The 15,541-nt window shown below is 34.9% G+C and overlaps 1 protein-coding gene across 1 annotated transcript; it reads left to right on the forward strand.

Annotated features, from left to right (window-relative positions):
• The first annotated feature begins 11,488 nt into the window (after positions 1-11,488).
• On the forward strand, positions 11,489-14,133 carry LOC121268476 (trihelix transcription factor GTL1). Its single transcript, XM_041172781.1, has 2 exons — positions 11,489-12,040; positions 13,157-14,133. Exons 1-2 carry the CDS (start codon positions 11,592-11,594, stop codon positions 13,902-13,904), a joined length of 1,197 nt encoding a protein of 398 aa, XP_041028715.1. The 5' UTR covers positions 11,489-11,591; the 3' UTR covers positions 13,905-14,133.
• The last annotated feature ends 1,408 nt before the right edge of the window (positions 14,134-15,541 follow it).

Genomic DNA, 15,541 nt, shown 5'->3' on the forward strand with positions numbered 1-15,541 from the left:
TGCAATAGGATGCAGTGGATCTCAGGAAGATCAGCTAACTCCATCCATCGTTTTTATATACACTTTAATTTGTTCTTAGTCTTTCGTTTTGAACCGTTCCTCTCCAGTACTGTCTTTCTCGGCAACACAACTTCCGGTCCCCTGCGTACGAGGAGGGCTTCGGACTTTGATTCTTTGCTCGCTTATAAATTTGCTCTACGACTCGATCTTTGAATTGGACACAAATTACCGCTCTGAAACTATTGACGAGCGAATTCGCAGAGATATATCGACTTGTATACATATAATATGATAGACCTTTTGGTTTTTGCGACCGGGTCTCCTGTCCTGGAAACTACCATGCAATTATTCAGAAATTTATTCGGCTCATGTCTTGTGAAAATTTTATTATATATATTTTATTAAAAACTAATAAATGAGATTTTTTTAAATGGAGCAATTAAGTTTTTTTTTTTTATCAGTTTTATCCATTCATTTTTTAATAAAATATATACATTAAAATTTTAACAAAACATAAGTCATACTCGAAGATCATCTATATATTTTTAAGAGAATCGCTATACTTATCGAGAGTAGATATTGAGAAAAATCATCGATAATGTAAATTTCTTTTTCCAAACATTTTTGAACCTCCTCAAATATTTTTTGAAAAAGAAATCACAACTTGTTAAAAAATGTTTCCTTAACTATTCACCATGCACACTGTTGTCAACGAGTCAACCTGCGTGAATAATCGTGTCGCGCGCCTTTGACTTGTTGTTTCGTATATTTGACGAAATGAAATCTCGACGTTTCAAATACTACTTTTCATTATTAAATAAAATCTGAGTTTATATATGATAAAACAATGAGTCTCTTGGTCTTCAACTATTTACCGCGTAAGACATTCTTTACCAATTACATTGATTTATAGTACGCGTTTCAAGTGATTACATAAGTCAAGTATCCAAATAAATAAATAAAGAGTTAGTCTACATATTGTGATCCCTAAATGGGAAGTACTATTCATACAAGTTCATATAGTTATATTTAAAAAAAGTAAAATTACAATAATATCATTTTTAAAATCATATTTTTTTTTCTTTTACCCACATTCATCAACGAGAATACTGCACATGCAATTCCTTATTCAGGACTGCAAATAGAATTTCTCATAAATAAAAGCTACCTAAGAACTAAAACATTTTTTTAAAAATATTTTTCTTTTTTATATAAATTAAGTTGTTTAAAACTCGATGGATTTTAATTTAATTATTAGATATTTTTAAGTTTTGAGTTAAGTTTGAACGAGTACTTGAGACTGATCAATCAAGCTCAACTCGAATATTGACTGCATTTAGATGTTGAGATGAGTTGAGTTGATTAGTGAATAATAGTATTTTGTTAGTCTCATTGAGATAAGTTTAACTTTTTTAGTTTGAGATGAGTTTAATTTTTTAGATTGAATATATGCCTCCACAATGGATCATTATGGCTAGGCTTTGTTTAACGTACTGCTTAAATTTGCCCAAATGTCTCTCGAACAAATACATCCACCTGTATTGAACTGGTCCTATGAGCAACAACTCGCGGGGTAAATGGATAGCTAGGTGGGTCATTACATTAAAGAAGTTTGGTGGAAATATCATTTCCATCTTGCAAAGAATCAATCTCAAGACGTTTCACTACTTCTTTCTTACACTTCCGTGTACATAATTTCCTGAAAAATGTATAAGTCCTATCAATACCAAACGTATGTTATGTCATAAGTACCCTATGATTGTCGCTGGTAGTAGCATTTGCATGAATATGTGTATATCATAATTTTTCATACCTGATATCTTAAGTCACTAATATTAACTCATCTCGAAATATTAGACACAAAACCATCAGAAATTTTAACACTTTTCATTCATGCACAAAACTCTTTCTTTTCATCTCCATGTAGCATGAAACATACACGAAAGATCACCAACTTCCATCAAATGCAAGTCTTTTCTTATATCAAGTTCGGCTAAGTCTCATCAAGCATTGATATCATCTTTTGTTTTACCTAGGATATTTATCAATATACCTAACACATTGTCACAAATGTTCTTTTCGATGTGCATCACACCGAGATTATGTCTAAGTTTAAGAGATGACCAACAGGGTATATTAAAGAAGATACTCCGTTTCATCCAGTTTAACTCCTTAGGGTTGCGTTTTCTCCTCTTACTACCCTTGCCAAAATCAAAATGACCAATGCTATTTAAGTCATGCATTATATCTTCAAGCAAAGGTAGTGTAGGTGCCATCCGGTGATCTTCTTTGTTATTAAATATATTCTTCTTGGTTCTCCAGATATGACCTGCTAGTAGGAAGCGGGGATGACCCATGTAACAATGCTTCCGATCATGTCTCAACCACAAAAATTTCGTATCCAGATTATAAGAAGGACATGCCAACTTTCCTTTAGTACTCCACCCATAAAGGTTACCATATGCAAGAAAATCATTTACTGTCCACAACAAAACTACATGCAATCGAAATCTTTGACCAGCCATGGAATCATACGTATCAACCTCATTTTCTCACAAATCAACTAGTTCATCAACTAAAAGGTTTAAGTAGACATCAATTTCAATCCCGGATGATTTAGGCCCAGGAATTAGTATAGACAACATGAAGAATAGATCTTTCATACACAACTATGGAGACAAATTATATGGAACTAGAATCACTAGCCATATGCTATATGGTTTTTCCATATTATTGAATGGGTTGAATCCATCACTAGCAAGACCGAGTCTCACATTACAAGAATTTTCAGCAAACTAACGATGGTTTCTAACAATTGTGATCCACGCCTCAAAGTCCGCAAGATGCTGCAAAGTGTTTTCATCTTGAACCCTTTATGATTGATGCCAGCTCATGTATACTGCAGTTATCTTGGACATAAATAGTCTTTACAACCTTGGTTTGGTGAAAAAATACTACATTACCTTTTGGAGTACTGTTTGTTGAGATGATGCAAAAGAAAACCATCTGGATGCCTTACACTTATGGGATGTTTGGAAACAATTTCTATCTCATCACATCTTATCTCATCTAATCTCATATCATTTTCTTCACAAACATCATTCAAATACAAATACTTTCAAACTAATCATTACAACTTTTCCAAATTTTCAAACAAAAAAAATTCAACTTTTTCAAATTCTAAAATAAAAATTATATTCGAATAATATTTTAACTTTATAATATTTTTATTCAAGTTTTTCTCTCTTTTTCCATAACCCAATAAATACTTAAGTCAAACTATCTCACTATTATTCACAAACGATCTTACTATTATTTACAAAATTATCATCTCATTTCATCTCATTCCCTAAGCATCCCCTTAGGGCACTCTTGCTTGTTGGCATTTCCCTTCCAAAATAGTATGCAATTATTTGAGTATGCATGTATTTTTATGTATCTAACTCTTAACCTTCGCTCCAATAATCATGCCTCATAGAATGAATATGGCAAGAATAACTCGGAAAAAGTTGTTTTCAAAAGTTGTAGCAGCATGTCAAAAGACTTTATACTCCACCCACCAACAATTTTGATGTGGAGCAACCTCACAATAAATAAGAGTTTAGAAAATGTTGTGCAACTATCGTAAAGTGGACACCGAACATCTTTTAACAGCTTCTCAAAAGTGGTTATTTCAAGTTCAACTATGTTGGTTCCCACTGTATATGCAGTCATATCTTCATCAACATCAACATCAACGGTGATTTCTATGAATATCACCCAACATATTGTCAATGTAGCCATTGTCACCATTATTATTATCATATTCGTCATCGCTTATCAAATTCATGGATTCTTGTTCTCTATGAAATATCCAATTTGTGTAATTTGTGGATTTCATAATAGTTTCTTTCTACCTATAAGCGAGGTGAAACGACATTAGTATGCAATTGTTTGAGCATGCATGTATTTTTATGTATCTAACTCCTAACCCTCACTCCAATAATCATGCCTCATAGAATGAATCTGGCAAGAATAACTCGAGAAAATTTGTTTTCAAAAGTTGTAGCAACATGTAAAGGACTTTACACTCCACCTACCAACAATTTTGATGTAGAGCAACCTCACAATAAATAAGAGTTTAGAAAATGTTGTGCAACCATCATAAAGTGGACACCGAGCATCTTCTAACAACTTTTCAAAAGTGGTTTGTACGGGTTCAACTGTATTGGTTCCCACTGTATGTGCAGTCATGTCTTCATCAACATCAAAGGTGGTTGCTACATGAATATCACCCAACATACTATCAATATAACCATTGTCACCATTATTATTATCATCTTCGTCATCACTTATCAAATTCATGGGTTCTTGCTCTCCAGGAAATATCCAATCGGTGTAATTTAGATCTATGCCTATAATAAATAAATGTCGTCTCACCTTGTTTATAGGTAGAAAGAAACTATTATGACATCTACAACATGGACACTTGACATTGTTATTTCGAAAAGCATGAGCTTGAACCATTGTGAAAAACTGCTCAACCCCTTCACCATATTCCCTTTACCTGAACCTATCGGCGATATGGATCTAACTTTTTTCTATTTGAAAATAATGTAAGATCACGGCCATGTTTATTATCATAGATATATGATCGATCAAACATTGGATTGGAGTTAGTATACAAAAGATGTAACACCCAAACACAATGTTAATATCTTCCCTTAATCATTATAATAAATTAAAGCTATCACACAACTGTCATTAAACATATCGAACGAGTCTTCAACAAATATGAAAATTTTGAATATTTCCGTTTCAAAGATCAGTTTGTTTGAAAATTAAGATTTATAGGCAAGACAATGAAAATTGATCATATAAGGACAAACACATCGAGTAGTTTTCATTACTTGGTACCCATCCTACCATAATTCATCTTCTATAGTCATTTCATTCTCAATGTCTTTAATTATTGGGCCCAATTATAAGTTTTATCAAGAATTTTCTTAGCCAAGATATATCAATATTAATTATTAGGTTATATAGATGCATGGCTGGTTTTAATTTGTAACGTAATTATGCATGAGTTTTTAGTCTTCGTTCTTTTCTAATTTGAGACGTGTTCTTCCATGTCTTTACAATCCGATCTGTTATATATATACATAGTGATAAGCTTTGTACATAGTTAATTGGTAATAAATTTATTACTCAAAGTGGGATACGTTTTTTGTATATTTTGACTTATTTCAATCCAAATTCAGAAAATAGAGAGATCAGCTGGAAATTTCTACAATATAGATCAAGGTCATGCCCAAAAGTGAACCAACTAACAACTCATCTAGAACTATCTCTAATGTGAAAACAAGTTTTAGAATTATTATTTGGAGCTTTTGTTGTTTGCTCCAAATCTTCATAAATGGACCAAAAAATATGAATAGGAAAATAAAAGTTGGAAGCAAAGGTGCGGCTTGATCATCATCGATAGGCTACAACCTTTTCTTGGTTGAATAAATATTTTGGTGATTTTAGAAAATTCATTCCTTCTTATGTGTAACACCCGATGTAACATTTAAGATGTATACAAAAGATGTAACACTAGAACATCATGTTAATACCTTACCTTATTCATTATAATAAACTAATAGTATCATACAACTGTAATTAAGCATATCCAACTACTCCTCAACAAATATAGAAAATTTGAATAGTTTCTTTTCAAAGACCAGTTTGTTTCAAAATGATCTATAGGCAAGAAAATGGAAATATATCTTATATGGACTGACAATTGAAGGTGATAAATGAGGAAGAGCAAGGGTTAGGGGTTTCAAATTATACAGTAACCAGATGCATTGGTTACTGTTATACAAGAAAATTAGATTGCATGATCATATGGGGAGTGATAATAAAAATAATGTTTGTAGACTTCTTATTTGTTTTTATCTTTCTCATCTGTGAAATGGTATTTAATTATTACATAGTGACCAATAAGAGTTACACCATATCCTCATCATACATGAGAAAAATGGATGCAATAATTGCTAGATTTCTGGTGCTATATAAAATGCACAACAGGCCTTCACCTCTACCCACAACAAGAAAGCTTCTGTAATGTGAATAGTAAGATTACTTAGTTAAAGACTGCTTGAAGTGTATGTGCATAGAAAGTGCCACTAATTTGTCAGCTCCTTGCTTTTTCTTACTACACCGAGGAGGGGGGAATTTGTTCGGGCAATTCTATTAGAGTCACTCTACTTGTTGACATCTAAAAAGTTCATGCTTTGTGCTAGTCTATTTTCATAATTTCATCGATTAGACATAAGTTTATGACTTGAGTTACGCCCATTCCACTCGAAGAAGATTTATTAATCTACATTGGTTCTATGGTTTTTTATCACAAAACATGTTTTTGGTTGAGGATATGGATAGAGGAGAAAATTAAAAGATGGGGATGTTCTTTTGTTTTTCCATGCCTCTAGCTATGTTTGTTGGCGTTATAACCTTGTTGTAGGATTATTAGGGTAGATAGATGGCATCCACCATGCATATGGTTCTTCATAAATATAAGACAATTTGTTAGTCTGCCAAGGGATCATGATGAAGTTATGCCAAATTTAAGTTGTTTTAACGAACTTTAGTTATTCATAGTGTTCAAATGATAAAATCTCTTAAATTGACAAGGCTGAACGTTTGGGAGTTTTTAAGTATCCACCTTGTTCAAACCAAACACTAAAAAGGGTGCAATTGGATTTAACACTCTAGCACTATAGCCAACACTAACATCTAAATTCTATCTATGAATGTAAACTTCGAAATTCCATAGGTTCTAATGTACTATGCCCCATGCAATATGCTGATATAGTGAAAGGATTGTACCTATGTGAATATAATTGGCTTAAATCAACAATCACCTAATAATTTTGCATATCCTAATTTAAATGCAAAAGAATTTCAAAGAACAAAATAAAACAAAGAGCCTAACTCATGGATACATGAAGTAATATCAACTTCTTGATTAGTAACTTTACAAATCATCCTAATGCATTTAAAGTCTACTTAAATATTGAGTTTTTTCCTCTCTCTACATCCAGAGTAGAGGCTTTCTCTCATCTTGCTACGAGTTCTAGTGGAACTATGGCTGATGCTTTAGAAAAGATGTATGCTAATTTGTCTCTTATTGAGAAAGAATCTGAAGAACTGGTGGTGGAGATTAGTCAGGTTAAGGAAGTCCTTTCTCGAGGGGAGAACTATTTGATTCTGCAGTTACTAACTAGGAAGCACTATAATCATGAAACTTTTAAACAAACAATGAAGAAAGTGTGGCGACTAGTGAAAGGTGTCAATATTCATTATCTGAATTCTATTTTCAGTCTGGTTGAGTTTGAGGATGTTAGGGATAAAGCAAAAGTCATGCGAGAGGGGGCCTTGGACTTTTGGCAAACAGTTGGTGCTCCTGAAGAAGTTTGAAGACATGTTGCAGATTAATGGGCTAAAAATTGTTCATGCTCCTTTTTGGGTGAGGATTTATGATCTTCTGCTGATAACTCGCAATTCTTATGTGGGCAAGTTAATTGGCAGTACGATTAGAGAATTTTTGAAGGTTGATTTGGATAAGGGGGAAGTAGAGTGGGGTGAGTTCATTAGAGTAAGGGTTCTCTTAGACATTTCCAAACCACTTCAACGAAGGAAAAAACTGAAAGTTGGGGATGAAAATTATTGTTGGGTTCGATTGGCTTATGAAAGGCTTCCAAATTTTTGCTACCAATGTTGTTTATTAGGTCATTCATATTGTAAATGTCTAGATTTTAATCCTATTACTAATGAGGTCGAGCAGATGCCATATAGAGTTTGGCTTCGGGAAGGGGTTTCATCTGTTAGACGTGGGTGGAAGGCAGGTTTTGAGGTTAGGGGTGATGGGGTGCGGCGGTGTCGGAATGGAGAGACACCGCCACCTACGTGGTTGAACCCGCTCAGACGGTAGTTATTCATTATATGGAAGAGCCCGTAAATGTTGGAACAGTTGAGAGTCATCCTTCAAGGGTAACGGCTCATTATCAGAATGTGCACATGATGGGGAAAAAAAAAATGGGTGCTGAGAATGTGGAGAGGCAGTCAAATTCAGAGTCTTAGGTAAATCAAAGGGGCAGTCTCTTATCCATTGATGGTGACGATAAACTTGGTTAACAACGGTTGGGAAAAGAAATCAAGTCTAACAACGGTTGGGAAAAGAAATCACAATGGCTACGTTAAAGTGGGGGACTTATTGTGTTTGAATGAGGATGAAGGGAGTCTGTTTGAGGTACTGATTTGAATGAGGATGAAGGGAGTCTGTTTGAGGTACTGATTGCAAAGGATTCTGTTATGGGCTTAGGCCCAGCCCACTTGACATCTGCTGTAGCTGTGTTTTCCACGAGCCCATATGAAAAGAAGCCTAAATCACACTTTCGAGCACGAGCGAGATTTACCAAACCGATTTTGAAAGGCAGTGATGTGGAGATTGAAGATGAACAACGCAACAACAAAGGGACAGTGCAGGCTTCTCCTGAAGATTCAGAGACTGTTCATGGACGTAAGAGGAAGCTTATTTCTGTGAATGAAGATGAGGGGCGCAGGAGTAAGAAGTATGCATATAAACAGGTTCAAGTCTTTGATGGCTTTAGCAAGGAAGTTACAAAAGTGATTTGTTGGTCACCATCCCCATCTAATTTTCTGAAATTAAATGTGGATGGTGCAATTTCCTTTGATCATCACAAGGCAGGAATTGAGCTTATTCTTAGAGATCAACAAGGTAGTGTGGTTGTCGCTTGCAGTAAAGTAGAAAAAGAAGTTGCTTCTTTGGAGTTTATTGAGGTTAGTGCAATGTTAAGGGGATTACAATTTTGTACTCAATGGGGTGTTCAAAAATTGATAGTGGAAACTAGTTGTTTGATTTTTGTAAATGCTTTGAACTTCCAAACTGAGTATTTAACAGATTTTGCTTTTCTTATTCAAGACATTTGTCGCATGCTGAGGGGCTTTCAACAGGTTCAAAGTTTACATGTCAGCAAGCTAGGCAATGTGGCAGCGCATCAATTAGCAAGGAATGTATGGATTGTTGAGGATATTGATATGTGGTGGGGACCTTGTCCTTCTTTTGTATCACAAGCTGTATGGCTTGATAGAAATAATATCTTATAAGGACTTTTTATTATTGGAATGAATGATTCATTGGCTATTAAAAAAAAAAAAGTTTAATATCCATCTAATCCCATCACCAACCAAACATGGCACAATATACAAAAGAAATTATAATGATAGGGGTAAGGGTAGGGTGAGAGAAATTGAGAGAGAGGGTTGTGGGGACAGAGCTAAATCATAGTAGATGAGTGACAAAATACCTTAATTTTACAGCAACGCATTTGTGGGGCAGACAAAATCTCATATGGAGTTAAGAATGTAGGATTGATCGACCAGTTTTGTTTCTGTGATGAGAGAGAGAGAGGGAGAGAGGGAGACTTACCAGCTAGGCGAGGCGGTGACGACGCTGTATGGAAAGGGATGGCAGTGGGCACTTTGTGCAATTGAGAGATACAAATGTTTATGTTAGACAGAATTTAGATTATTAGGTTGGAGGAGAAGAAAAAGAAGGGAGTATATTATTCCTAAATTTTTTGTGGCATAAAAAGTCGCTTCAACACAATTAACTATTAACCCTTTATTGTGTCGCCTCAAAATCGCCATAATATACAAGAAAATCACACTAAAAGATTTTTTTGTCAAAATTCTATGCAGCGACATGATTTTTGCCGAAAAAAATAACTCGTAGCATCTCAGTTGTGGTCGCCTTAAATAAATCGACCACAATTGAATTTTGCGTCAAAAGTATACCACGTCAGAAATAAATAAGTTGCAAAATGTAGGTTTTTTTGTAAGAAAAATTTTGCTTATAATTTCCTATACCACACATCAACATGTGATTTATCATTTTTGTCCTTATATTGAAACACACATATATTGATGTGTAAATATGTGTGTAAATAAAATGATAAATCACATATTTGTATGTGATATGAGGATGATAAGTAGCATTTCTCTTTTTTATAATGACTCGAACTCGATTTGACACTCAAATTTTAATCAAGACAAGTGTCTAATCAAAATTCAGCTAGATTAGAGAATTTTTTAAATTTATTCTCTTAATTTAAAAAATAAATAAATTAAATAATAAATTAAATGAGTAAAAATCGAGATTTTCATAACTAGTACACACACACACATATATATATATATACATACATATATGAATACTATATACATATAATACATAATTTATATAACATAACTATATAAGTGAGTGAGATTATAAGTCAAATTGAGTTTTCTACGACCTTATTCATGAATGATAATTATATTGAATCGAGTCTTTTAAAAATTGTATTGTTTGATACTCAGTCATAATTTCATATTATGAATGGACTAATAGGCTTATTTAATAAATAAAATAAATTTTAAGTAGGTGACATTAGGGGTGAAAAACCGATCCCTCAATTTGGTTCTGTACAAAAATCAAAATTGGCCAAAAATTGTATTTTGGAGAAGAAAATCTATCGAAAACTAACTATGTAAGGGGTAAAATCGTCTGTTTCGGTTGCCGACCTATTCACAGTCGGTTTGACTGTTTGTTAGAAATCAGTTGTTGCAATCCTACCACCAAGTTCAAAAATATCCAGAAATCTCGAAATAGCCATTTAATCCCCCAACAGAATCAAAAAAATAGAAATAACACTAGATAAAATAGGATACCACAAAATACAAATCATGACACCACCCTCTGGAGTTAAACAATTAACTGAAAATCAGACCTAAAAAAATTTTTTTGGAGTAAAAATTGAAAAGACCAGTGAGCCCATGGGAGTGGGATGCACCGTTTGCAGAAAGGACGTGGACGTTGGGCCACTACCACTCTGCCGTTGCTGATGCCAATGCCACAGCCGTTGGAGAGAAAGGTTGTGGAAGGCTGAAATTAAAGATTAAGGATGAAATGAGGGTTGAGAGCTCAAATGAGAAGAGAAGAAGAGGGCACGTCCTTTTGAATAAGTCATACGATGGAACGACACCGTTTGTATTATTTAAACAACATCATTCCCCTTTAATATTTTTTTTTTTTTTTAACTCAAGAAGCAAAACGACGCTATTCATTCACGTTGTTTTGGAATGTCATATATATAAAAAACAAAAGGTTGCTAACGTCGGCCAGCTCATCAATTTTTTCTAGTTTAAATTGGAACTGAATCAATCCACGTCGATTTTGTTAAAATTTCACCACTGACTGACTGGTTGATTATCTATTTTGGCTAGATCGATCCCGTCGGTTTGCAGGTTTCGCGTACAGCCTTGGCTGACATTGAGAGGATGAGACATCGTAAATTTGTTAATTTTTCTATGCTGATACGTCAGCTCGAAGGACACCACCGTAAATATCTGCAACAAAAGGCTATCCGCGTGATTTCACTCGCTTGCCTACACGCAGTCACTAGAAAGTACGGAACGGCTTAGGGAAAATATTTTTTACCCTCTTTTACTCTCTATTTTACTCTCTTTTACTCTCTCACCAAAACCCTTGGAAACCTTAAAAAATGGAGCCCTTCGCCGGCGACCGTGGTGTTCCGGACCCCGACGAGGCCTTCCCAGACCACGTCACTCCATTTCCCGATACGATGGACCTGATCTACGATCACTCGACGGCAGCAGTTCACTCGCCCGAGCTGGTAGCGCACCTCCAAAACCTGCCGCCGCAGAAGCTCCGCCCGATTAGGTGCTTCAACTTCCGGTCTCCGGAGAAACTGGAGGAAACCCAAGGGAGGTGCTCTCCGGAGGAGACGGTGGCGCTTGGGTCTATAAACGGTCCCGTTGCCGCAGTGCCGGGGGAGTGCTTTGGGCATCCGGTGAAGGTAGAAGTCGGCGAGGCCTTCAAAATGGGGAAAGGTTTGGTGGCGGATGATTCGGAGCGGTTCGGATCGGTTACTGGTTGGGGTGAGTGGGGTCCGAACTGTGTGGATGAGGACGTTGAGTCTGGAACCTCAAGGTGAGTTTTTGGCTTTTTCCCACTTAATCCATGCATCTACCTATCAAAAAAATAAATATATATTTGGATCTTTGTTATTTTTTGAAGTAACTCTACTATTTTGACATTGTCAGAGGTCTTTAATGGAATGGGTTAATAAGGGCTTCTCTACCAAACTGATTACGATAAAGTTGTTGCCTTTGTTTTTTGGTTTCTAATGCGTTTAACTGAAATTTGAGGTACTTCCAGTGCCGTTAATTTTTTCATTAGCAAGGAATATGATGTTTAGAATTTTAAATGTGCAGCTTTTCCCCCACATGGATTAAAAAAAGAGCCACCTGTTTTATCTCTTTGTAGGCCTTGTACTCTATATGGAACGTGTGTGGTGAGAATTTTAGAAATTGGAAAGTAGGAACGTGCTGTCCTGTTGTATATAGTTGTGTTATGCGATCATGCTGATTTTGCAAGTACGAGTTAACGTATGTGGCCTATTGAACCATGGTGCATGTACTGTTTAATGAATTTCTTTATTTTTTTTCTTTTGCATGTGTAATAGAATATTTTGTCGCGATGAGAATGAGATTTGGTCGGTAGCTTTTTGGGATACTGGCATTATGGTAGTATACTGTTTATGTTTGGTATCGAAAAGATGCTTTAAGGGTCTTGTAGTAAGGCCAGGTGATGTAGGATCTTGTAGGCTTTTCTGTTCATATACTTTCCAATATTTTTATAAAATGCTATATTAGGAGTAGAGAAATAATTTTTACAAGTCTCAAATAGATAAGTTTCATACAAATCTTTGTAAAAAAGCAAATCCTACCTATAAAAAGTGTAAAAAAGAAAACAATTTTTTATTAGGGGGATCTACTTTTTTACACAAGACTTATATGAAACTTGTCTATTTTAGGTTTGTACCTAGCATTACTCATTCGGAATAACATATTGTTGGCGGCACTTGTCTAAACAAATTTTTGGCGGCTATGATTGGCTTAAGAATAATGTTATATGGAAGTGTTTCTATTTGAATTAAGGTTCGTTCCTTGTTCTTAAGTCTATCAAGGGGTTGGATCTCAGGGCATTGCTTTAATCCGAACCCCAAATCACTTCTGGAACCTAACTTATTCTTTTTGCTTTCAGCTCTTCTTCAGATGACGATTCCACAGCAAACATGAAAGAACCAATGAACCGGAAGAGAAAGGGAAAATCAAGTAGAAAACTTGAGCTTTTTTTGGAAAGTTTGGTGAATAAAGTGATGGAGAAGCAAGAGCAGATGCATAAGCAGTTGATAGAGATGATAGAGAAGAGGGAGAGGGAGAGAATAATCAGAGAAGAAGCTTGGAAGCAGCAGGAGATGGAAAGGATGAAAAGGGAGGAGGAAATGAGAGCCGTAGAGACGTCTCGCGGCCTAGCCCTGATTTCCTTTATTCAGAATCTTTCAGGCCAGGAAATCCCAGTTCCACAGCCAGTAAACACCCAATGCAAGGAAGAAGACGGTTCTGAAATTGGTATGGAACACGACATAAAATGTGACCCAAATAGTAAAAGATGGCCAGAAGCTGAAGTACAAGCGCTGATAACTCTTCGAGCTGCTTTGGAGCATAAGTCTTGCCTTACTGGCTCTAAACGATCTATGTGGGAGGAGATCTCTGTGGGAATGTGGGGTATGGGCTATAACCGGACTGCAAAGAAATGTAAGGAAAAATGGGAAAACATCAACAAGTACTTCCGAAGGTCAATGGAAAGTGGGAAAAAGCATTCTGCTAATGGTAAGACATGCCATTATTTTCATGAATTGAACATGCTGTATAGTAATGGACTAATGGATCCCGGATTGCTTGTTAAAATCACAGACAGTGAGACTGAGGCTAAGAGTGAAAATGAGTGAACATTTGTGGTGCTCGACCTCTATATGATTATCCGTAATCCTTGATAACCTTTTGGCCAATTGTTATAATGGATGGAGCTTTAATTGTATCAGCTTTGAACCTATATATATAAAATATACTCAAAAGATTATTTGGCTGGCTAAGGAGAGTATTTTATGCTGTGTTTTTTGTTCAACTGAAACAGATGAAGCCTGCAGTTAGCCAAGTAATCCGAGTGCTGGGCTGGAATCGGTATTCATTTCATGCTTTCTCCTGTCTTCTAAATTCTTGGCCCCACATGACTTAGTTCTAGTTCTTTTTGGCAATTCGAAATTGGATTTGATAAAGCTAGCTCAAGGAGTTCTAAATTGGTCAGACTTATTTGGGCTTGGTAGCTGCTGAGTTCAGTGCCTGTCCGATCCGAGGGTGGTCAATTTTGTAAGCAAGAGTTGCCCCTAGGAGATCTGAAATTAGATTTGCATGCTGGCTTAAATTGTTTTGGGTTAGCAATGCTGAGGTTATTGCCTGCAGAGAATGCAAAATAATATTGCATTAGTGTTCGATTATGCTCGGGTTTTTTAAATGATACAGACACTACTGCTTTACAACTTTTACAAAACTCTGCAATAAAATAATATTATTTTTTAAATTTGACCTCATCAAAAATAATAATATTTTATTAAAGAATTGTGTAAAATGTAAAATGGTTGTCTATATCATTTTGAGTAATGATGATCATCGTCTCTTTTATCATCATCTTTCAACCATCTCAAGATGTGTCATTAAGTGATTAGAACTTATTTATCATGTTTCACATATATACGTATAGGGCTGAGCAAAAATCCGACAATCCGACTCCGCTCCGGCTCCGCTCCGAGTCCGCTCCGACTCCGACAAGTCGGAGTCGGAGTTTTTTCCCTATTGGAAGTCGGAGTCGGAGTCTTGTCGGAGTCGGAGTTTTTTCCCTATTGGAAGTCGGAGTCGGAGTCATTGAAGAACCGACTCCACTCCGATCCGCCTCCGACTTGGTCCTCCGACTCCGCCTCCGATTTTATACATATTTTATAAAAAATATGTGTTTTTCTATATATTAATCATTTAAATTTTATACAACTATATCTTATATAGTTAGTTAAATTCAATAATATACTAATTAAATAATATATTTATACTATAATATATAGACTAAATTGACTAATAAATAATAATAGTTTAGTATATGACTATATGTAAATATCATACTATTACAAATTTATAATATTACTACCATGTTACATGTAAGTTGTAACACTAAATTACTAATGTATAAATATAATAATATGTAATACTAATGTATATATAATACACTATAAACACTAAGATGCATAATAACATCAACATGTAATACTAATGGATAAACACTAATCTATAAATTTAGAATAACATATAATACTAATGAATAATAACTAAAGTATTATTCATATAAATTTTATATAACAATATCTTGTATTAATTATATTTTTTGACTTAATAAATTTTCAACATTTTCCTTTTGATAAATATATTAGTAATACTAATATACATTAGTATATTAATTAGATTTATGGTCTAATACTAATACTATTAGTAATCCACTTTAACTAATACTAATATTTATACTAATACTATTATAGACTAT

The sequence above is a fragment of the Juglans microcarpa x Juglans regia genome, chromosome 5S (genome assembly GCF_004785595.1).
Source record: "Juglans microcarpa x Juglans regia isolate MS1-56 chromosome 5S, Jm3101_v1.0, whole genome shotgun sequence".
NCBI lineage: Eukaryota > Viridiplantae > Streptophyta > Magnoliopsida > Fagales > Juglandaceae > Juglans > Juglans microcarpa x Juglans regia.